Raw genomic sequence first — 23,516 nt, 5'->3', positions numbered from 1 at the left:
GAAGGCCTGTCACTAACCGTGGCAGGAAACTCAGGGTATGCTCCTTCCTCTACCTCCCCAAAGTCACTAGCTCTCCAGGTCCCATCCACCAGTTCCCTACCCCCAGCTATGATGTAGTCTAGTCCTCCTTCCCCAATGAAAAAAGTCAAAGGATTACAGCTTGTTTTGGGGCACTCAAACTAGGAAAGGGAGGGAAACATTTATATACTCATGAAATTAAGGCCCCTTTTCTGAGCCCTTCTGCAATTTGGATAAAAAGTAACAGTGGTGCCTTTGTTCTGTTTTTCTGCTAAGCTGCCTGAGCTCCACTGTTTACCTCCAGAGAGTACACATTCCCACGGGACCTGTTCCTGCTGGCTGGGAGCCCATGAGATTCAGTGGGTTCTTGCTCAGCCCGCAATGAGCACCAGCGACCAGGAAGAGAAACTGTGAATGTGATTTGGGACTTGGGTAAAGTTCACTCCCCAAACCTCTAGATAAAAGGGAACACTAAACCCAAGAGAAAAGCTCCAGCCCCTCCTTCAATTACAGATTAAGGCCCTGGTGGGTAGTGGTTAAGAGCTCCACTACTAGCCAAAATGTTGGCAGTTTGAATCCACCAGCCACTCCTTGGAAACCTTATGGGGTAGTTCTACTCTGTCCTATAGGGTTGCTATGAATCAGAATCAACTCACCGGCAATGGTTTTGGTTTTTTTGGTTAATCAAAGGTTGCATGATTTCTCTGAAAATGAGCCACAAGATCTGGTCTTTCAGCTAAAATTCACTAGGCCTCTTAAGAGCTTTTCCCTTCTCAGGCACTTCAGTAATAACACAAGGCTGGGGGGAAAGGGGAAGAGATGACTTATAGCAGAGCATCGCCAGTCAGAGCAGAAGCTAGGTGGGGTTGGGGTAACCTAGCGCAGGGGTGCAAGCCTAAGCAAGGTGAAGAGGGGCACCCTGCTGTGGAAGGGGGTCCAGGTGTGGTGAGGAGGACATCGGGAAAGGGGTTGGGGGAGGCAGGCCAGCAGCCACAGTGATGAAAGTGTTTACATACAAGAGAATTGATCACATAAATACAAGTACTGAGAATAATGACAGCCAGGTTTGTCACTGTCGGAGAAGGACAAATAGTGAAAGGGAAAAAAACTGAATCAACCCCATGGCATTGAACTGGAATTGTAGACATCAGAAGGGTTAAAAAAAAATACATATACGCACACATATTCAATAGAGAGAAGAAGTTTTAATATATAGATATAGGACAATGGGTTGGAGAGAGATGCTGATGAGGAGTGAGCTACTTGTACCAGGTGGACACTTGAGACTGTGTTGGCATCTCCTGTCTGGAGGGGAGATGGGAGGGTAGGGAGGGTTAGAAACTGGCAAAACGGTCACGAAAGGAGAGACTGGAAGGAGTGAGCGGGCTGACTCATTACGGGGAGAGTAAATGGGAGTATGTTGTAAGGCGTATATAAGTTTATATATGAGAGACTGACTTGATTTGTAAACTTTCACTTAAAGCACAATAAAAATTATTAAAATATCTATATATATATATAGATATATAGATATAAAAGCATACACATATTCTTAGCTCAGTCCACTGAGAGGACTGAGAGCAAGACACCCCAATAGCAATGAGCACACAAAGCACCTAGATCTTGGCTTTTAGTAGAAATATTATTCTCTACTAAAAGGAATCAGAGTTCCCTGGAGAAACGGCTGATTTCAGGGCTGGAACAGGCACAGTACAATAGAGCCAAGAACATTTAGTGGCAGCAAGTGTCAAGAAGTGATGAGAACATGTGAAAAGGTCGTAGAAGTCAGAGTGAAAGGGCTCCCAATGACCACATCAGGGACAATACGAGCATCAAAAAGTGATGGAAACAGATTATAACCCCATCGAATAAAACAGAAAACTATGAATCCACACTGAAATAGATATAGATGGATGGACGGATGAACAGATAGATAGATAGATATGGAAGGGAATAAGTTAGTTTGATGAAGAACAGGATGCTTAAATAATTTCAAAATATCTCCTCCCCAAACAATTAATTACAAAGAAATAACTTTACAGTTGAGAAGTAAGATATGGTTCCTCCTGGTCTTGTGGAAAACAGCAAGAGGGAAGCTGCATACTTGTGTTGGAAATGTTATATGTAATACTGCACTCCATAAATCTTTTAAAAATCAATAATCTGCTATATGAATTCAAAAAAATTAAGACTGGAGCAGGCATTTTGAATTTTTGCCGATGAATAAAGTATAAACATAGTTTTAAAAAATCCTTACATGAGAAATAAGTATAATTTTATTCCTTTCTATAAAAGATTGTATCTCAGATTTAAGAGAAAAGCAAAAGAAACTATAGCAAAATTAAGTAATTTTCAGAAAGTTATTTCACATTATGATAATGATAACTACTAAAATGTGTTTCACCTGTTAACTATGGTAAATCTCCAATACACTGCAATCATATTTAATGCCTGAATACAAACTGGCAAAAAATAATCTACTAAAAGAGTAGAATTTTTTTCTTTTTTTTACATATAGCAGCTAAGTGCTGACCTCTAGTGGTCACTGAGACTAAATTTTTATATCCAAAACCAAAACCAAACCCGTTGCCGTTAAGGCTACTGATCTATTTTTCTATTACTGAATTTTCTCAGTATTGTTGACAAACTTATTTTGGTGATTAAGGCCAATCTATATTTTTCCATTAAGTTTTAAACTATTTAAACAGCGATTTTAAGTATAAAATATTACTACATAGTGAAAATCTTGGTATCAGTCCCAGGGATTAAATCTCAGCTCTTTCTTGTTAGCGGACTTGGGGCAAGTTACCAAACCTCTCCAAACCTCAATTTTCAAAGCTGTATAATGGCACATAGCAGGATTTAGGTAAAGAGTAGTCATTATCATTGTTAATTTAGCCACTAAATCTGTAACTGTATCTCCTTCTATGGACAGTCCTCAGCACTTATTTTCTCTAAGACTTATCATAAATATCAACCCGTTTCAAGCAACTCACACAACAGTCAAACATAAAAAAAAAACACAGCCAGTGTAGAATATGTTTTATTTTTGTTTTTTTAATGAACATCTATTTCCAAAACTTCACTGACTTTATCTGAGGATGACTTTGTATAGTATTCACTGTCTTGAATTTGCTGAATAAAGACAGTCATCCCAAAAAGAAATGTAATTATCTCTATAAAAACTCCATTGCTGTATACTTTTAAGACGGCAATAGAAGATTTTATAGGAAAAAATAACTTAGAAACTCATTCATATTTCCTTCCTGCACATTTCTGGATGTCTTAATAAATCAGAAATGCTAAGGCTGCAAAGTTGCCAGGGTGTTCTCCAAACTCCTAAACTGGCACCATCAGAAAATACTGTTACTCTATATACAACTTTCACACAGTTCCCTTAAATATTCAAGAAGAAGTTTATATTTTACAACTTTCCATTAAGTTAGATCAATTCCATATAAAGGTTAACGGAACTCCACATCTTCCAGAATTCCTTCCTCCTACTCCCATCCTCCATGGGTAACATCTGAGATCATTTATATTGGCATTGGATCCACTGAAAAATCATAGTTTGCAACCTAACTTTACAACCAAACACAGCACCTACCTTCAGGGTTACTTCCTAAATAAACTTATTTGAATTATTTTCCATTTCCAATTAGCAGATACATCCCAATATCTTGGTTGAGGATGTGTTTTATTTTTAGTCATTTTATTGTCATCTTTTAACATTTTTTTAATATAAAGTTACATTAACAGCTACAGAATAATGTGATGTCAATGTGATTTGAATTAAGAATTAACATTTCTGAAAAGTAAGAAAACTGGGAATACAAACAAGTAAATATATTCATCTCTTAAACCAGTATTACTACTTGGGATTTACGTTTCATGCTAATCATATTTGAATGAGAGAAACTCCTAAGTGAACAATGGCTGACATTCTTCAAATAATTACTTTCCTTACTCTTTACCTCCCTAGGTAACTGATCTCATTGCTAATCAGTGCATAATGGTAATGACTTTTCATGTCAATTGGAGGAATTTCCGACATGATTAATTAATTTTACAAGAGGATTACTAGCTAATTTATAAGAAATTGTGAGGAATGTTTAGAGACCTAAATTTGTCAGAGTAAAAGAAAACTGTTAAAGAACCATTGCTTAATTCGCTTATAACTATTTATACCATGGTCCAATGCTCTGCCCTATATAACTACATTTTTTATAACAGAGAGCAAAACTAATTTATTTAACTATCCCCAATTTATAATTAAATAACTGTGAGTCCTATACCCAAAGTTAAGTTCTACGGTTGGGTACTGTTTTAAGTTCTCATCTTTCAAAATTGTGGTTCTCCTAAATTTGAGCTCACTAAGACTCAGCAATTAATATATTAATTCCTTAAAAAAAAAAAAAAAATTCCTTAATCTTGTAATATTCATAGTTACATTATTTAGAATTTCTCAGCTGAATGGAGATGTATCATATTACTTTTCCAACAAATACTACCTAGTTAACCTAAGTTTAAGAGCACTGCCATTTCTAAATCACCTTTACTCTCATTTGCATACTCATTTGCATAACTGTCACAGGCTCACATGGTTTGTGTAAATCCCTATATTTTTCCAAATGCAAAAGACCTGGAGTGAAAAGCTGTAAGACACTTTCTACAGGATTAGTTCAGCTTTACCTTCTTGTCTGAATGGAGAATGATCTACTATATGCAAATTTTGTATTTCACTTCAAGGAGCTAGAAAAAAAATACCAGTTTTTTTTTTCTTTTTTTTTCCCAGTTACAGACATTACCTCTAAAACCAACATACAAATTTTATTTTAAAAGTTCAGGCAGGCAAGAAAAAATAAGAACAAATTCCATAAGGAAAAATAAAGATCGAGAATGGAAAAGAGAAGGAAGAGTGAGCTTCAACTACTGTACCTAGTAGCGAGCAGGTAAATGAAATAGTCCAAGTTCTTGACTTTAAAAAATGTATTAAATACAAACACACACACATATGCACACATACATGGATGCATGCAGGCACAAATCCCACCACTGCAGTATCCATTTACTCCGTTTCCTACCCACCATCCACCTCCCCTCCTTAAGGGAATATTTATCTTGATTCCTCATGGAAGGGGCCAAGCCTTTTCTACTTACAACCCTTGTATTTTGGGGACACTCAGAGTAGAGCATGGGACCCAGACCTAACTATCCCTCTGTCCTCAGCGACTGGCTCAAGTGAGTCAATCAGACCAATCAGAGACAATCCCTGGCATTTTGTCTGAATGACTTGGAAGAGTCCGTCACTCTTTCCCATTAGCTTAAAGCCAAGAGAATTATACTGTAAAAGTTGGAGCTATGGTAGTCATTTTGCAACCATGAGGGAAAGGCTGAAGCTGCCAGGGGACACCATAAACCTGTGTCGAGTCTGACTCGTAGCAACCCCAAAGAACAGAGAACTGTCCCATAAGATTTCCAAGGAGTGACTGGTGGATTAGAACTGCCGACCTTTTGGTTACCAGCCAAGCTCTTAACCACTGCACCACCAGGGTTCCAGGGGGACACCATGGGGGCCTTAAATGAAGCCAGAGTTGAGAGATGGAGGAAAACCACAACCAAAAGACACCTTGACAACTCTGGACCCAGGCATTCTTAAAGCTAAGATCTACTTTGGACTTTCGAGTTATGTGAACCAATAAATTTCCCTCTTTTTTTTCTTCTTAAGCCGGATGGGGTTAGATAGAGTCTTAATTGATAAATCAACTTCCTGATGTTATCATTCTCAGATGTTCACTCAAAGATGTTCAAAGATCAGATTTATAAAGACGCTGACAATAAAAGATAATAACAAACACTAAAAAAAGAGGTATTCAACTTACATCAGAACCAACTTATAAACAAGTCGAGGAAAGAGAACCCCATCCTAAAGTGGGGTATATGTACATAGAAATTCAACTACTTAACTTCCCTTATCAGTACACATCAAGTATGTTCTTTTTCTTCATATTTCTAATTCACTGCTCACAGGGTTTTAGTAATCTTATTAAGTGATACAGGATTTTAATATAATAACTATGAAATTTAGTCAATATAAATCTGACGTATCACATAATAATGCCATTCTTATGGATCATTTATAAAGTTCTTTCAAATATATATTTTTAAATCCACATAACAATCCTATGAAATAGATATTATATTCACATTTTGTAGGTTAAGAACAAAAATTTAGAAAAGTTAACTTGGCTGTAAGACTTCACAGCTAGTAAATGGTATGGCAAGGCATCCTTTACACTATTCTTTATTATCTTTATTTTCATTATTCTTTTTTCATCACTCCATAAATACCCTATCTTGAAAAGTCTACTTGGCTATGAATGCAAACAAGACATAAGCATTAGGGTCCATCAAATTAAGGGATATAAGACTTTTAATAAGAGTAAATTCTTACCCAAATCAGAATCTCGAATTCCCATGTACAATTCAAGCAGGTCATCAATTTTTTCAATTGCCTTTGTTTCAGTTTCAGATGGCTTTACGAAAGGAGAGAGAAAACATTTTCTTACAATAAATTTTTTTTAATGTCATGATATACACAGGGGCAAATGTGATGCAGAATCAGTCCATGGTTGTGTACTTCAGCTGATTTTAATGGAAACGTATCTAGAATCTGCTCTGTACTCAATACAAATCAATACAGCACATACTTATTTTAGCATCAACATTAAGTGTTATGGATCCAAACATGAAAAGTCAGTGGACACAGCCCCAAGTACCTAACAATCTAGATGAGGAGACAGATATGAATATAATAATTATGCAGCAATAATAAGGGCAATTTTAAATATATATATAAAGTACATAAGCATCACAGGAGAGAAGCAAATCAAAAGGGTTTCAGAAAGATGATGATGTAAGAACTGCATTTTCAGAGATGAACAGTTGTCAGATAAGCAGGTGAGGGTACTGCAGGTAGAAAGCAATTACATCTAGGTGAGGTCGCAGAGCCTGACAGAGATTTCAGCACGCTACAGGGTCTGCAGGAAGTCCGGTGCGACGGCCAGACAATGAGGGGTCCTATATGCCATGAGATGGGCTTTAGTTTCTATCGTGCAGGTCAGGGGCTCCAAAGTTTTTTTTATGGTTAGCCCAATAGTAAAACATTTCTGAACACATACCATTATTTACTTTTTAATTTTTATTTTACTACAGATACTTTTTAAGTTTTATTTTACTACAGATATTTTTTAATAAACTACATACATGTATTCCCACAGTGACGTTTACATTAGGTTGTTATGTACCATCAAGTCAATTCTGACTTACAGCAACCCCATGTGACAGAGTAGAACTGCCCCATGGGATTTTCTTGGCTGTGATCTTCACAGAAGCAAATCACCAAGTCTTTTTCTGCTGGAGCCTATTATGGGTGGGTGCAAATCAACTTTTTGGCTAGCAGCCCAATGTTTAACCATCAAGTACACAAATACAGAAACTTTAAAAGAATGATGTATAAATATTTTTAAAATAACATATTTTATGTATTTGTGGTACCAAAACACTATTATTAAAAATAATTTTAGTGAAAACATGACTGAATGTTTAATGGTATATGTTCAGTTTATACTGATAGTTGGTTTTAAATGGTTTCATACCTGAAAAGAAAATTGTCCAAAGATGCTAAATACACAACTGCAGGTACAACTGTAGAACTCACGATTATATTATAAAAAATTCATATTACTTTTAAGGCTGTCATAGATATGTGTTGCTTTGAATCTTCTAAATTTATTAAAATCATGGGTTTTATTGCAGAAAATATATTTTTTACTTTCTTGAGGATATTTTAGTATAACTTTCTCACATTTTTATTTACATAAGCTAAGCCTTAAAAAGTATTAATGGACACAATGTAGACCTCTTGCTTCATTACAGTGTATCTTGAATTGTCCATGTAAAGCAATAGGCTATGTAAAGTAACCCAGGTATTTATCTGTATATATCCAGCTAGACTGCAAGTTCATCCTATCATCAGTACACATACACAATTGGCCACCAATATTTTACCGTTCTACCTCCAAAATAACTTCTGATCTTTTTAACCTCTTCTCCAACCGCATTCTGATTGCTTTGGATCAGCCTTCATCTTTTCTAATTTGCAGTTTCCTAATTTGTTTCCCTGCCTACAGTCTTCACCCTCTCCAGTCCACCCTACCTAACAACCCACTCCCTCAAACCCATTGCCATTGAGCCGACTCCAACTCATAGCAACACTAAAAACTAAGAGATTTTTCGAAAACACAGAATCAACTGCGTTGCTCCCAATTCTTATACGGTTCCCATTATCCACAAGGCGCTCACATCCTGACCTCATCTATACCTCCAGCCTTATCCCTCCCCACCAAGTACCTCCAGCACCCAACACTCCAGTCTCTGTGGAGGGCTTACAAGGTCCCCATGTCCACGCCTAGAACACTCTTCTCCCCATTGTTAATCATCTCAGGCGTTTCTTCTGCAGGAGCGCTCTCCCTGACCTCTCGGCCTTTGCCACCTCATCAGCAGCTGATCGTCAACGCCCTCCGTGTGACACAAATATATCATATACATACTTCCTTTAACCCTTATCCCACTGTTGTAGTAGCTTCTTTTCATGCCTCTCTCCCTTTAGAGAAATAGTAGCCTATTCATCTTTGTATCACCATCACCTGGATTGTGCCTGTTTCAACAAACACATATTGAATAAATTATGAGACATGGAAGTGAAGAATCTTCCACAGTTTTCACAATTTGTTCTAAGTTATAAGGCAGTGATTTATTTCAAATGCTATAAATCCTTTAAATCCTTTGGCATTTGAAATTAGATTATAAGTAATTTGTATCAAATTTAATATTAGCACCAAACTAGCTTTTTCCTTTCGTTGTGAGCTATTTTTAATTGCCCTATATAATGAAATAGGCTAGGAAAATAGGAATTGATTTTAGACATTTACCCTTGAGTAAATTTTTCCTACCTCCCCAGACAAGATCTTAAGCTACTTCTTTTCATCCCATCACCTTACACATAGCAGGAGCTCAACAAATATTTATGGATCATGTTAACTATTAGAAGATGACCCTCCTCCTGTGAGGCGTGGGTTCGTCTTGCTGACCCTGCTTCCTTTGCAAGCTATTTTAAGGTCTATGTCATGTTCCTTCACAGCCTTGACAGGAAAGCAGAGTTGGTGTTTGGTGTTTTCCTAGCTCCCCACTGCCAGTCCCATTTACTGTTCTTCCATTCTCTTGTAAATTGTTTTCTTCCACTGAGGTTTGTTCATTGACTCGCTACGCTTGTATGGCCTTCAAAAGATGCCAAGGACTGTTCTAGGTCCTCAAGAAGTTAAGACCAGAAGTTACTGCCCTGGGTTTTTTCACATACCTCATTTTTCAAAATGCTTTTTGCTCTACCAGGTCTCTTGGTTACCATTTACCACCAAATCAATCCTTTCACTCACCCAGGATCAAGGTACCTGGCTCATAATCTTCCTCTGGATTCCTGAAAACTGATAGCATCCTGGGTGACTCAAATATTCACAAGGACAGCCTTGGCCTCATGGTTCCTTGAGTGTCTCTGCTCCAAAGAACCACTGCCATGAATGATCCTGGGCTTTGTCACCCAACAAACTCTGGAAAACAGCCACGTAACTTTTCACCTGCCTCACTCCTTTGCTCTTCATACACACGAAGAGTCCTAGTCCAGTATTACAAATAGAGAGACTAGAAGTACCCGATGCCTGGGCCTCTGCCTTCAGGAGCTCTTGAGCCTCAGATGCTTGCCCAACCTCCTCTCTTCCTACAGAATCACCTCATCACCACTGTCTTTACTGTTGTGAGCAAATTTGCTGCACTGCCACCCCTAACCTCAGTTGGCCTCTTCTTCCACTCTTCTTTCCTTCCGCTTTCTCTTCTCCTTCTGGTATTCTTCACTCAAACACTGACATTGTGGTTATTAACTGCCATCAAGTTGGTTCTGACACAAGCCAACCCCATGTATAACAGAATGAAATATTGCCTAGGCCTTTGTTATCTTCATGATTGTTGGTATGCTTGTTGCCATCACGTCCATCCATCTCATTGAGGGTTTCCTTCGTTTTCATTGGCTTCTACTTCACCAAACATGATGTCCTTTTCTAACTATCGGTGTTTACTGGTGACATGTTCAAAGGAAACAAGCCAAAATCTCACCATCCTCACTTCAAAGAACATTCCAGTTGTACTTCTTCTAAGATTGATTTGTTTGTTCTTTTAGCAGTCCATGGTATATTCAATATTCTTCACGAACACCACAGTTGGAATACACCAGTTCTTCTACTGTCCTTTTTCACTATCCGCTTTCACATGCATATAAGGCAATTGAAAAGGTCATGGATACAACTAATGAATCAGAGCAATCCTTGCTTTTCTCAAGCTAAAATGAACCATTAATTCAGAAAAGATTTGAGTTCTTTTGATGTACCCAGGTACTGTTCTAAGTGCTGGGGATATACTTCAGTGAACAAAACATATAAGCTAGTCAGTAGACAAAAGGTAAACAAGTAAAGGTATAATGAGTCATATGATATTTAGTACTTTAAAGAAAATTAAGGGTGGGAAAGACTGTACAGTGGGAAGGGTGATGGGAATTGCTATTTATACAGGATATTCAGAGAAGGCTTTTAGATAGCTGATACTTGAGCAGAAACCTCAAGAAGGAGAGGGCCATGCAGATAAATAAGGCAAGGCAAGGCCTTCAGGTAGAGGCAATGCAAGTACACAGACACTGAGTTGGGGATACAGGTGGAGTGTTTGGGGACAGCAAGGAGGCCAACATGGCTAAAGCACAGGGAACCAAGGGGAATGACAGGAAATGAGAGAAATAACAGGAATTACACAATTTTGGTCAGTATGAGAACTTTAACTTTTATATTCTGAGTGACATGAGAACCCACTGCAGGGTTTTGAACAGAGAAGCAACAAAATCCCCTCCTCCGCCCCCTCGCCCACGCCCTTGTATTTTCAAAGTATCATTCTGGCTGCCATGCAGAGCCCAGACTGAAAGAGCAGGGTAAAGGCAGAGGCAACAAGTAGGAGGCAACAGCAATATCCAGATGCCAGTGCCTTAAGGCAGAGTGGTGGGGGCAGAGGTGGTGAGAAGCGTTGGTTGTTGTATATCATGGGGGTACATCCACTGGAATTCACTGATGGAAAGCATGTGGGACATGAAAGAGAAGAGTCAAAGATAACTACAAAACGTTCTGCCTGAAGGGATTAGAGTTCAGGAATATAAACTTTCATTAACTAAATCTCCTGAAATATGCTTACTTCTGCAGGTGGCCCTGAGACTTTTTTCTTGGCTCCCAGAGATCTTCGGTTGACTTCTTTTAAGTTTCTAAGCCAGGCAATATGTCTATAGACTCTAGAAAAAGTTGTCTGCAGATAGCTGAGGACTGCTAAAGATCACAGTCCCTATGCACTTAGTTTCTATGTTTCCTTCTTAAATGCTTTCAATGATTTTCAGACTGTTTCATTAGGCAGTGAATTAAAATTCATGCTTTAGTTAGAATGTACATATGGCTTTTTATTTAACTTTGTGATTTTACCTTTATTTCCAGCTCTAATAAACATGATCATCCATATATTTCCAAACAAAATAGGAGTTAATTGACTATAACATACCACTTCTTCCACAGTGGCAGGACCTTTTGATCTCAGTCGAAGTGTCCCCTTTCCAGTATCAGTTTTTCCTGCTGATGACTTCCCAGCTTTTGATCTCGGCTCTATTTCTATAAACATACAATGAATGGGAAAAGGTAAATACATTCAGAAAGAATTCCAACAGGTTGCTGTAAAAGCTAATGTAGTTTCCATCACAAAATTTATCTACAATTATTGCAGCAATTTTATTGATAAAAGATATACCTTTTTATAGAATTTCTCAAAACAAAATAAATCCACCCTCCATCCATTATTCTCAGATGGGAGTCTCTAAATGAGTACTGCCTATGAAAAGAAAAGTTAATATGTGAAAAATACTGATGGAAAAGTCTGGAATTTATAAGAAAGAAACCATAAAAAGAACAAATAAAACAGTTGGTTTTATTATAAGGCTGATATATGTGATAGTTAAGGTTCTATGTCAACTTGGCTGGGCCATGATTTTCAGTAGTTTGGCAATTATGACATAGTCTGGCAGTTATATAATCATGTAATCACCTCTATGATGAGATCTGCTATGAGCAGCCAATCAGTTGAAAGGAAGTTTCCAGGGGCATGGCCTGCATCCAATATATATGGACTTTCTGGCAAAGCTCACTGGCTTTTGCTCTACTCTGGATCCTACACTCGGCTCCTCATCATCTGATCTCCAGTTCTTGGGACTGGAGCCAGCAGCCTGCCATCTCACCTGCTCGTCTTGGATTTATCAGCCTCCACAGCCCGAGGGCCAGCAGCCTCCCTACTGACTTGCTGATTCAGGGGTTCATCAGACCCTACAGCTACATAAGTCAGGAGAAGCCTCCAGCCTACCACCTGACCCACAGACTTGGGAATATACAGTTCAATGGGTTTGCTTCTCTAGAGGACCCAGCCTAAGACAATACAGGTGGTAGGAAAGCAGAGGTAAAGGTTCGGCTGGACTTCATCCAAGTTGTGAAGATGGGAAAGAGTCAAGTCCCAACAGAATGGAGGAACAAAGTAACTAATAATCAAGTACCTACCTTCTGATAGATGCTTTATGTACAAAATTCCATTTAACACTCATACAACCTACGAGGCAAGTTATTGCCCTGGTTTTACAGATAATGAAATTGAACTCAGTAAGAAGCAGAGCTGGGATTCAAATCCAAGTCTTGTGATCCCAAAGTCCATGTTCTTTCCTCAACCACACCCCACCATGTAGAAGCACAAGGGATAAATTCAGAAATGACATACTGAGAGAAGCAGGGTCCTAAAGATAAAGAGGGAGGCTAGGAACAGGTTCTAAGGAAGGCATTCCCCACAGAAGACAGAGAAGAGGGAGTGAGAGTTCACAGGAAACCACACCTTTCCTTATGCTTAATTTTTGTGTTTTTCCAAAGCACCAAGAGTCATCCCTCCAGTTCACTCAGTAACATCAATGAGTGAAAGAGTAGGGTGAAGACTGAGGATAATCAATGTCATCAAGAAACCTACCCAGTATAATCTGTCTTCCCATATAGATTTCTACAGAAAATGAACTGCTTGGCCAACACATTCATTTTGATTTACCATCACATATCTGTTTCTAATTATAAAGTAATACATCGGCATTCTGACTTACCGACAAGTCTTACAAGTTTGGTGAGTATGACATATTCCTGTAAAATTTAAAAACTCTAGATATACCAAAAAAACTAAAAGCTTTCTAGTACTTACAAAGCTAAAGACCCAGATTCTGAAAGTGGGGACTTCATACAGGTATTGTAATCCCTGCTTGAGAAGTCAGCTGCCCTCCCAAGTAGATGCCTCTGTCTTATCTTGCTCTTACCTACAACACCAGTAGCTAGAAGAAAATGTATGTAGAACGGAAGTGGGTTTTGTTTTGTTTTTACCTTTATGTATTTGTCAAGCCAGCTTGTCTCCTAGAGTAATATCTCAAAACTAACCACTTGGTGGCACCAAAGCAAAAGTTAAATTTTAAGTTCTAGCTTGAAACCAGCTCCAGAGAGGTTATTCTCACTGCTAAGGGAACATTAGCCACGTTTCCCTATGATTCTATGGTTGAGGTACATAAACTAACCTATTTATACATGAAAACAGGCAGGCTGGTCCTGTTCACCCACAGGGGAAAAAAGTTCAGTGTTTTTTGAATGTTTTGAAGATTATGAACGTTTTTAGTCTGGCCTACTTTGTCCCATCAACCAGGTCAAGCCCTAAATCACTTCACAAGAATGGATTTGCACGAGGCCTTTCTTGGTGCCAAATTATGAGAGGGAAGAGGCTTCTACAACAGACTTTGATAATGAGCCTGCAGCTAGCTGATTCACTAAACTCCCAAGTCCTCCTGAAAAGCGTACAGACTATGTGTCCACCTAAGGCACAAGAGCACTCGGCTCATAGGTGCACAGATACTCCCAGAGTTGGGTTGTATGGCACCAAGAAGTAGTCCTGTTTGCTCTAAACCCTTTTATGGTAGTTATATCTGCTGCCATAATTATATAAGGTAATAATAAAGTGCACGAACTGACTAAATGAGTGCAAGGGGAAAAACTTATTGTTGCTATGAAAACTAGGTTGACTGCTTTGCAGACCTACAAAAGTGGAAAAACATACCTTGCTCATGAATAAGAAGACTCAACATAGTGAAAATGTCTATTCTACCCAAAGTGATCTACAGATACACTGTGATCCTGATCCAAATCCCAATGGCATTTTTTAATGAGATGGAGAAACAAATCACAAACTTCATATGGAAACGGAAGAGGCCCCAGATAAGTAAAGCATTAATGAAGAAGAACAAAGTGGGAGGCCTCACACTACCTGATTTTAGAACCTATTATACCGCCACGGTAGTCAAAACAGCCTGGTACTGGTACAACAACAGATACACAGACCAATGGAACAGAATTGGGAATCCAGACGTAAATTCATCCACCTATACCAAAAAAGTCAAACCCATTACTGTCAAGTCAATTGCAACTCATAGTGACTCTACAGGACGGAGTAGAACTGCCCCATAAGGCTTCCAAGGAGCACCTGGTGGATTCAAACTGCAGACCTTTTGGTTAGCAGCCATAGCACTTAACCACTACGCCACCAGGGTTTCCAAGAGCAGCAGATATTTGGCAAAGTCCCAAAGTCCGTTAATTGGGGAAAAGACAGTCTCTTTAACAAATGGTGCTGTCATAACTGGATATCCATCCAGAAACAAATGAAACAAGACCCATACCTCACACCATGCACAAAAACTAACTCAAAATGGATCAAAGACCTAAATATAAAATCTAAAATGATAAAGATCATGGAAGAAAAAAATAGGGACAACACTAGGAGCCCTAATACTTGGCATATACAGAATACGAAACATCAATAATAATGCACAAACACCAGAAGACAAACTAGATAACTGTGAGCTCCTAAAAATCAAATACTTATGCTCAACCAAAGACTTCACCAAAAGAATAAAAAGACAACCTACAGACTGGGAAAACATTTTTGGCTACGACAAATCCTATCAGCATCTAATCTCTAAAATCTACAAGATACTGCAAAACCTCAACAACAAAAAGACAAATAACCCAATTAAAAAATGGGCAAAGGATATGAATAGGCACTTCACCAAAGAAGACATCTGAGCAGCTACCAGGACACATGAGGAAATGCTCACAATCATCAGCCATTAAAGAAATGCAAATCGAAACTACAATGAGATACCATCTCACCCCAACAAGGCTGGCATTAATCCAAAAAATGCAAAATAAATGTTGGAGAAGTTGTGGAGAGACTGGAACACTTAAACACTGCTGGTGGGAATGTAAAATGGTAAAACCACTTTGGAAATCGATTTAGCACTTCCTTAAAGAGGCAGAAATAGAAATACCATATGATCCAGCAATCCTACTCCTTGGAATATATCCTAGAGAAATAAGAACCATCATGAGAATAAATCTATGCACACCTATGTTCATTGCTGCAGTATCCACAATAGCAAAAAGATGGAAACAATCTAGGTGCCCATCAATAGATGAATGGATAAACAAATAGTGGTATAGTCACAGAATGGAATACTACAGAACGATAAAGAACAATGATGAATCTGCAAAACATCTCATAGCATGGATGAATCTGGAAGGCATTACACTGAGTAAAATTAATCAGCCATGAACAGACAAACATTGTATGAGACCACTGTCATGAGAACTCAAGAAAAGGCTTGAACACAGAAGAAAACATTCTTTGATGGTTATGGGGCGGGGGGGGGAAGGAAAGGGGTATTCACTAACTAAATAGTAAAAACAAAAAACCAAACCCAGTGCCGTCGAGTCGATTCCGGCTCATAGCGACCCTATAGGACAGAGTAGAACTGCCCCACAGAGTTTCCGAGGAGCACTTGGCGGATTCGAGCTCCAACCCTTTGGTTAGTAGCTGTAGCACTTAATCACTACACCACCATGGTTTCCAACTAGATAGTAGATAAGAATTATCATAGGTGAAGGGAAGGACAACACACAGTACAGGGGAAGTCAGCACAACTGTACTAAACCAAAAGCTAAGAAGTTTCCTGAATACAACCAAACACTTTGAGTAGCAGAGGCGGGGTCTGGGCACCATGGTTTCAGGGGACTTCTAGGTCAACTGGCATAACAAATCTTATTAAGATAATGTTCTGCATCCCATTTTGGTGAGTGGCATCTGGGGTCTTAAAAGCTAGCCAAGTAGCCATCTAAGATACATCTATTGGTCCCAACCCACCTGGAGCAAAGGAGAATGAAGAACACCAAAGACTCAAGGAAAATATGAGCCCAAGAGACAGACAGGGCCACATAAACCAGAGATTCCATCAGCCTGAGACCTCACCAACTAGATGGTGCCCAGCTACCATCAACGACTGCCCTGACAGGGAACACAACAGAGTCCCCGATGGAGCAGAAGAAAAGTGGGGTGCAGAACTCAAACTCTAGTAAAAAGACCAGACTTAATGGTCAGACTGAGACTGGAGGGACCCCAGAAGACATGGCTTCCGGACCCCTGGACTCTCTGTTAGCCCAGAACTGAAACCATTCCCAAGGGCAACTCTTCAAACAAAGATTAGACTGGACGGCAAGACATAAAACAATACTCACGAAGAGAGTGCCTCTTAGCTCAAGTAGACACATGAGACTAAATGGGCAGCACATGTCCAGAGGTGAGATGAAAAGGCAAAAGAGGACAGAAGCTGGTTGAATGGACACAGGACATCTGGGGTGAAAAGGAGGAGTGTGCTGCCACATTACAGGGAGAGCATCTAGGGTCACATAACAATGTATGTATAAATTTTTGTATGAGAAACTAGAACTGTAAACTTTCACTTAAAGCACAATAAAAAAAAAAGCAATTAGATTGACTGCTTTGCAAAAAATAAAGATGAGTTGCTGAAAAAAAACTGGTGTGGTAAGATGACTCTAAGAGATAAGGAAGAATATCTTTTACAATCTGGGATTTCACATAGATCATTTATTGAGTATATTTAAATTCTTGTCTTCTTTTAAAAAACGAAATATAACACAAAGACAATGCATTATGGTGTGGTTTACAAAAGAAAGACTTCACAGGACCCCTATTTATATCCTCTACTCAAAGAAAGGCCTTTTATATCAAAAATAGGTAAATTAAAATGTTTATATATAAAAGTATCATTCTTTATGATGTCCCATTTTAACTGGCATTGTCAACGTTCAGACCAACTCCTAGCCTCTGCTATATTCTGAAGTTTAGAATGGAGGGAAGGGAAAATGAAAGGGCAGAAAGATGGCTATCTATCTCACTTTTCAATCAAACAACCACTGTGTGAGTCCTAGGGAAAGAAGGTGGGCTGGCAAAGCCCAAGGTGCTGTTTTCAAAAGGGGCACATGAAACATGGTTTGGATGCCCCAACTGACAAAGGGTGACACACTGGGAAAACTGGAGTTCTCCCCACTTTTGCACAGATAGGGCCTTGTTCTGGTCCCACGATGGCCCTTGTTGGCCTGCAGCCTGGAGCATCACTGTCATAGAGCAGGGGCAGGGACCATGACTTCTGTGGGAGGTGGACTCAGATGGACACAGCTCTACCCAGCTCTTGTTCAGTGGACAAGAGATGGCCCAAAAAGACTGGGATGCTTAGGAAACACAGTGGGTCAACAGGTGTACCTAACAGAATCAGACTTCTTTTGAGGACCTCAGACACCCTTCAGAACATCTACAAACAGTAATAAAGGGGTAACATAGCAGATGGATGGCAGTCTTGAATGAAAAGTAGGTGGAAGGAAAAAAAATTAGTGACATTTTGGTCACAGAAAAGAAATAAATCACTTGGAGTTCAAATCAGTGAGATAAAAGTTCTAACATTTCCCACTAGATTTCACCTGAAAGTATAGATCCCTTTTTCTTTTTCTGACATCTCAAAAAGATAGTTATTAACCTGTCCCTTACAAAATGTCTTGAAAGGTCTTTACTACTGAAATCTGATCATCTCTACCTTCACACGCAGCTGTTCTCCAATGCGGTATCATAAAGCCTGTAAGTTTATCAATTGCATTCTATTAACAATGGTTTTACCCCACAAGAAAATTAATATTTTGGTTGAATCTGTACTGTTATCTATAGTCTCATGGTTAAGAGCATGGACTTTGAAATCAGAGCACCTGGGTTAAGCCCTCCGCTCCTCCATATACAAACTGTGTAAACTTGTGCAATACCTCCTTATCTGTAAAATGAGAAAAGCACCTAATTACAGCATTGTTTTAAGCATTACAAGGGATAATGTATGAAAGGAGCTTAGCCCAGTGGCCTGGCCCATATTAATATAATGCTGCTGCTAGAGTCTGTAATTTGTTTCTGCTGGTACATTTCAGCCTGTCAAAAGAAAAATCTGTTCTTCCCGCACCCTCCCCACAAAACCATTTGCCTTGGTTTTCATTCTGAAAATGAGGAATATGCAAAGGGCCCTCTTCAAATGTTCAGAAAGTTGTAACTTCGAATACCAGGGGCAAATGTCTCTCTATTCTGTTTATCTTTTCTAGAAAACAAGCAAATTTTCTCCTTCAGTTTAGAGGAGGGCAACTGGCTCTCTTATTACTACTCCATTTCAACTTTCACCAAAATGGCTGAGCTTAAGCCCAGCACCTCATGGGAGCACTCAGTAGTGGAGGCCCTCTGGTGTCCATCTTATTGGTAGGGAGGATTCAAATGGAAGGGGAAGGAGAAGGGCCCACTGAAGAGCCAGAGAACTGGAGAGTGAAATCCCTGGTCTCTGTGATCTCATCCACCCCTCACCTGGCAACACCTCCTACTAGGGTTACATGATACCATGTAGGCAAGTGACCAGACCCCTTCATTAACCACCCATAGAAAAGTGAACTAAGCTACATCACCAAACTAACTGATCAGTTTTAGAAATTTCTGTCGTCAAGTTACCCAGCATCAAGAGAAACATCAAAATGATGGCCAGCTGTCAACTCAGACAGTTTTGCAGAATGTATGCCCCAATGACCCTGAGCTTTGCAGGCACAAACACGCTTACATTTTTCAGTGTTCCGAGTTGGTCTAAACCTCAGGGATTGATTCACACTAACCAAATTCACAAGGAACAGGCATCATCACATCACAAAGTGAGGATGGTATCAAATGTTCCTATGCTTCATCCTCATGATCCTGAGGGGGAAACTTCATAGGGAAGATGATGTCCAGAGACCTGAACATCCAGAGCTAAGACGGCAAGGCTAAGTGGGAAAGAAGACAGGGAAAGGGAGGGGAAAGTGTTCTGGGCCATGGATTCAGCAAGTGAGAAAACACCAAAATCAAGGAGTGGAGAGTATATGTTTCAGAGCCCTCCAGATGGGTGACTCTCAGTTAGCAAGAGCTCTAACTGTCCTGGGAATTATTCACTAGAATCTTTCTTATCACTGGGTCCTGTGGGAATGAGACAACAGGAGTTTGCTTGGTGAGCCTGGCACCAAGACTTATGCAAATTCTCCTAGGCCAAGGTTGCAAACAGACAGCTCACCGTTACATGTGATCCACAAATACATTTATTGGGTTTGCAGTGTTCTTTTTTTTGTTTGTTTGTTTTGTTTTTTTTTAATTAGTTACCAGATTTTAAACACTGGGTGATTTCTGATAAAAATTCGAATTTCAAGTTGCTCTTGGAGACAGACACATTCTTACAGGGCAATAAGAGGGTCAACAGCTCTACCTGGGGCCTGCAGCTCTCCAGGTCCCACGGACCTCACCTGTCCCTGTTTTTCTTGCAGTAGGATTAGGTTACTGCTTGGCCCCTGCAGGCATCAAAAGTTCTGACCTTTAACCTAGACTCTAGGAAGGCTTGGTCAATATCCCTTATCCCAACAGAGTATGGCTCTCTCGTGACCAGAATAACTATGGCCCCAAATCCAGCGCCTGCCTCCCATGCACTGCACTGAAGAAGTACTGTAATCCTTGCTCTCTGAATCTGCACTTTCTAGGGTTCATGCAGACCACCATGGTCTTCGGGTAATATACAAAATAACTGAAAACTACTATGTTTTGGCTTACTTAGCTTGGATTACCCACTTGAACTAGGCAATCCACCCTGGGAACAGACGCTAGTAACCCAGTCTGTATCAAATCCTTTCCTGCCCTCATCTTCAGACCTTCTCTCAAGGCATGTAAGTTTCCTCTACCAATGGCTACTATCAACCATTTCATGCCATTTCTTATACCAGTGTTAGGAAACCCTGGGTGGTGCAAACAGGAAAGGGCTCGACTACCAGCCAAAAGACTGACAGCTGGAACCCACACAGAGGCTCCTCAGAAGACAGGTCTGGCAACCAACAATACTAGTGTGATTATTAGAGTGTGATTGTATTTCAAAGGAATAAATACACACACACACAATAATTCATCTAGGCACAGTGATGTAAATCATCTGGGGAAAGAAAATTTAAAGGTAATGTCTTTTTTAACTGAGCGTTTAATATGTTCCAGGTAACAGCTAATGTCTTCATATGCTCTCTTATTTAATCCTCACAATATTATTATGAGATAGCTATTATAATTATTATCCTAATTTTATTATTTAGGAAACCAAGGCTTAGAGAAGTGAAATAGTTTCACCAAAGTCATAGGCAACTGGAAAGTGGCTGGAATAAAAGGTCAGGCAGGTCTACTCTGGAACCACTACCTGATTTTACCTTCTATTAAAGACTTTGAGTTACCAGGGGTAATAGGCATTCACTGGTTGCCTTCCCAGTAACCCCTTGTCATTTAGGGATCACTGTAGTTCAGGGAGGAGCCCTTGTGGCATGGTGGTTAAGCGCTCAGCTGCTAACCAAAACGTCGGTGGTTTGAAACCACCAGCTGCTTCATGCGAGAAAGACGTGGCAGTCTGCCTCTGTAAAGACTTATAGCCTTTAAACCCTACGGGGCAGTTCTATTCTGTCCTATAGTGTCAGTAGGAGTCAGAATAGACTCGACAGCAGTGAGTTTGATTGATTTGGTTGGTTTGGTGATTCAGGGAAGCAGATTGCTCCCAGCTGTAGGGGTGGGAAATACGAATGGGCCAAGCCAACTGATCCTCTTCACTGGTGATTGTTTCAGAGGTGGGCATGTGACCTAAGCTGGTACAGTCAGAATTAATCTCAGAACTCTTGCTGGAAGTTCTGAGACAAGAGCACCCTCCTATTCTTCTCTATGCGAATATGGAAGGAGATGGCCCCAGAAGTTGCTGACTGCCACCTTGAGAACCTGAATCCTGAAGATGATGCTTTGGGCAGCAGAGCAGAAAGAAAAGGCAAGAAACTGGGTTTGGATCACATTATGTGGGAGCCCCTGCATGGCTCAAGCAGTTAAGTGCTAGGCTACTAACCAAAAGGTTGGTGATTTGAGCTTGCCCAGAGGTGCCTCAGAAGAAAGGCCTGTTGATCTACTTTCAAAAGGTCACAGCCATGAAAACCCTATGGAGCCAGTTCTACGCTGAAGCACATGGGGTTCAACATTAGTTGGAATTGACTCAACGGCAACTGATTTGATTTTTTTTTTTTTTCCTAGATGGAGTCTTGCTAATGCTAGCATCATTCATGAACCACTGATTTATAAGATACTCTTTTGTGCTTAAGGCAGTTTGGTATGGTTTTCCACTATGACTGAAAGACACCTCACTAATACTGTGTCTAAACTATGAAGCAACCTATCCAGAAAGACCTTTCCATGCTTGCACATACACAAATGGCACTGTCCATAAACAGCTTATATGATCGTCTCCCCACATCCACCTCTAACGCGCGCACACACACACACACACACACACACAGCTTTCAGAAGAGTTGACAGAAAACCTAGCTTGGGTCCCAAAATTTAAAATTTTAACTGTGCATTCCTTTATCACAAACATTTTCCTATATGTTAAATGGAATTGCTTATCTTTTTCTAAGAACATACTCTGGCCAAATTTTGAGCATAATTTGTTAGATCCATTTTCTTATAATTACATGACAATTCCCATTGTACAAATACTCTTGGATCAGAATATATATTATCTGCATAATTGCTGTTTTCCTAATAAAGTACATTATATTCATACTATTCAGTCATATTAAAGGAAGCCGTTTACATTTTAGCATAATTTTTTATTCCTTCATCCCACATTGCTAGTTTAAGCACTAAGCTTAAAAACAGTTTAAAAATGTTATCTACCTGTCATGAATTCCAAATGCTTCTTAAAACACATTATAGTTCTAAGAAATCAGTCATTGTTTAGGATAACGGTCTTGGGAAAAACAGCTTATAAAGTTTTCTGTATCATAAATAGTTATACTAAAGTTTATAATAATTTCACTTTTCTCAGATTAAAAATATGAGCCCAGAAATATTTTAAATGAAAGTTTAAAACTAGAGTAGAAAAGAATACATATTTACATATCCAGCTGAATCTTTCAATTGAAAACACATTTATCAGTCACATTCGGTATTCATCCAACACTTCTGCCACACGCCACAAAAGAACTTCACTCTTCATTTATCTTCTCCTACAGTACCTTTGTGGTAAATGCCAAACCAACGTCTAGCTAGATACAAGGAAACCAAAACGAACTCTATTACACAAAAAGATGATTAAGTGACATGCACTACCCAAAAAAAATCTGTCATTGTGAGCACTTCAAAACTTTGCCAGAATTACACGAATAACAGTGCTACTGTCAGAGAAAACGCAATGTATCTAAAACTGATCTTCTCTTCCCTGACTTTCCTCCAAACCATTTCTATATCCTACTGCTTCATTTCCAATTACAGAATCACTGTTATCCCAGCTCCTAGATGAAATCTTGGGAGTGACATTTGCTCCTTCCAAGCCTACTCTCCTATCCTCCTCGTTCCCTTCATCAAATTCTACCCTCCATTCTTTGCAATACCACTCAGGCTTTTTTTTTAAAATCCTCCTAATTACCACTGCTTCTCCTAACCCACCACACCTCCTAACCCCAGCCGTTATCATTTATTCCTGGACTGTTGCAAAAACCTCCTACATGGTTTCTTCTCTAATCAAATATAGCCCACATTGGTCTTCCAGGCTTGATTTCCAAAAATCAATTTCATCATGTCATTCTTCAGTTCCAATATCTAAATGAGTCCCTATTACCTACTAAAGAAATTGCAGATTCCCTACCCAGTTTTCAGAGCTTCTCTTAATACGGCCTTGAGCTGCTTTTCTAGCCTGACTTGCTGCAGCCCCTGCAAGGCTAAGCTCTTCATGGTACTGAAATTCTCCTTCCACGTCTATATTTTCCTTTCTATCCTCCAAGGCCAAGTTC

At 39.4% G+C, this 23,516-nt stretch overlaps 1 protein-coding gene across 1 annotated transcript in view; it reads right to left on the bottom strand.

Moving 5' to 3' along the window:
* The window catches only part of GIPC2 (GIPC PDZ domain containing family member 2), a 104,192-nt gene that overhangs the window by 5,103 nt on the left and 75,573 nt on the right, over positions 1-23,516 (bottom strand). Inside the window, exons 4-5 of the mRNA XM_003411122.4 lie at positions 11,713-11,819; positions 6,473-6,554 (exon numbers count right to left, since the gene is read on the bottom strand). Coding sequence (XP_003411170.1) covers positions 6,473-6,554; positions 11,713-11,819 — 189 coding nt within the window. The remainder of the gene's footprint in view (positions 1-6,472; positions 6,555-11,712; positions 11,820-23,516) is intronic.

The sequence above is a fragment of the Loxodonta africana genome, chromosome 3 (assembly GCF_030014295.1).
Source record: "Loxodonta africana isolate mLoxAfr1 chromosome 3, mLoxAfr1.hap2, whole genome shotgun sequence".
Taxonomy (NCBI): domain Eukaryota; kingdom Metazoa; phylum Chordata; class Mammalia; order Proboscidea; family Elephantidae; genus Loxodonta; species Loxodonta africana.
The sequence above is the reverse complement of the archived record's forward strand: the minus strand, read 5'-3'. Positions and strand labels throughout refer to the sequence as shown.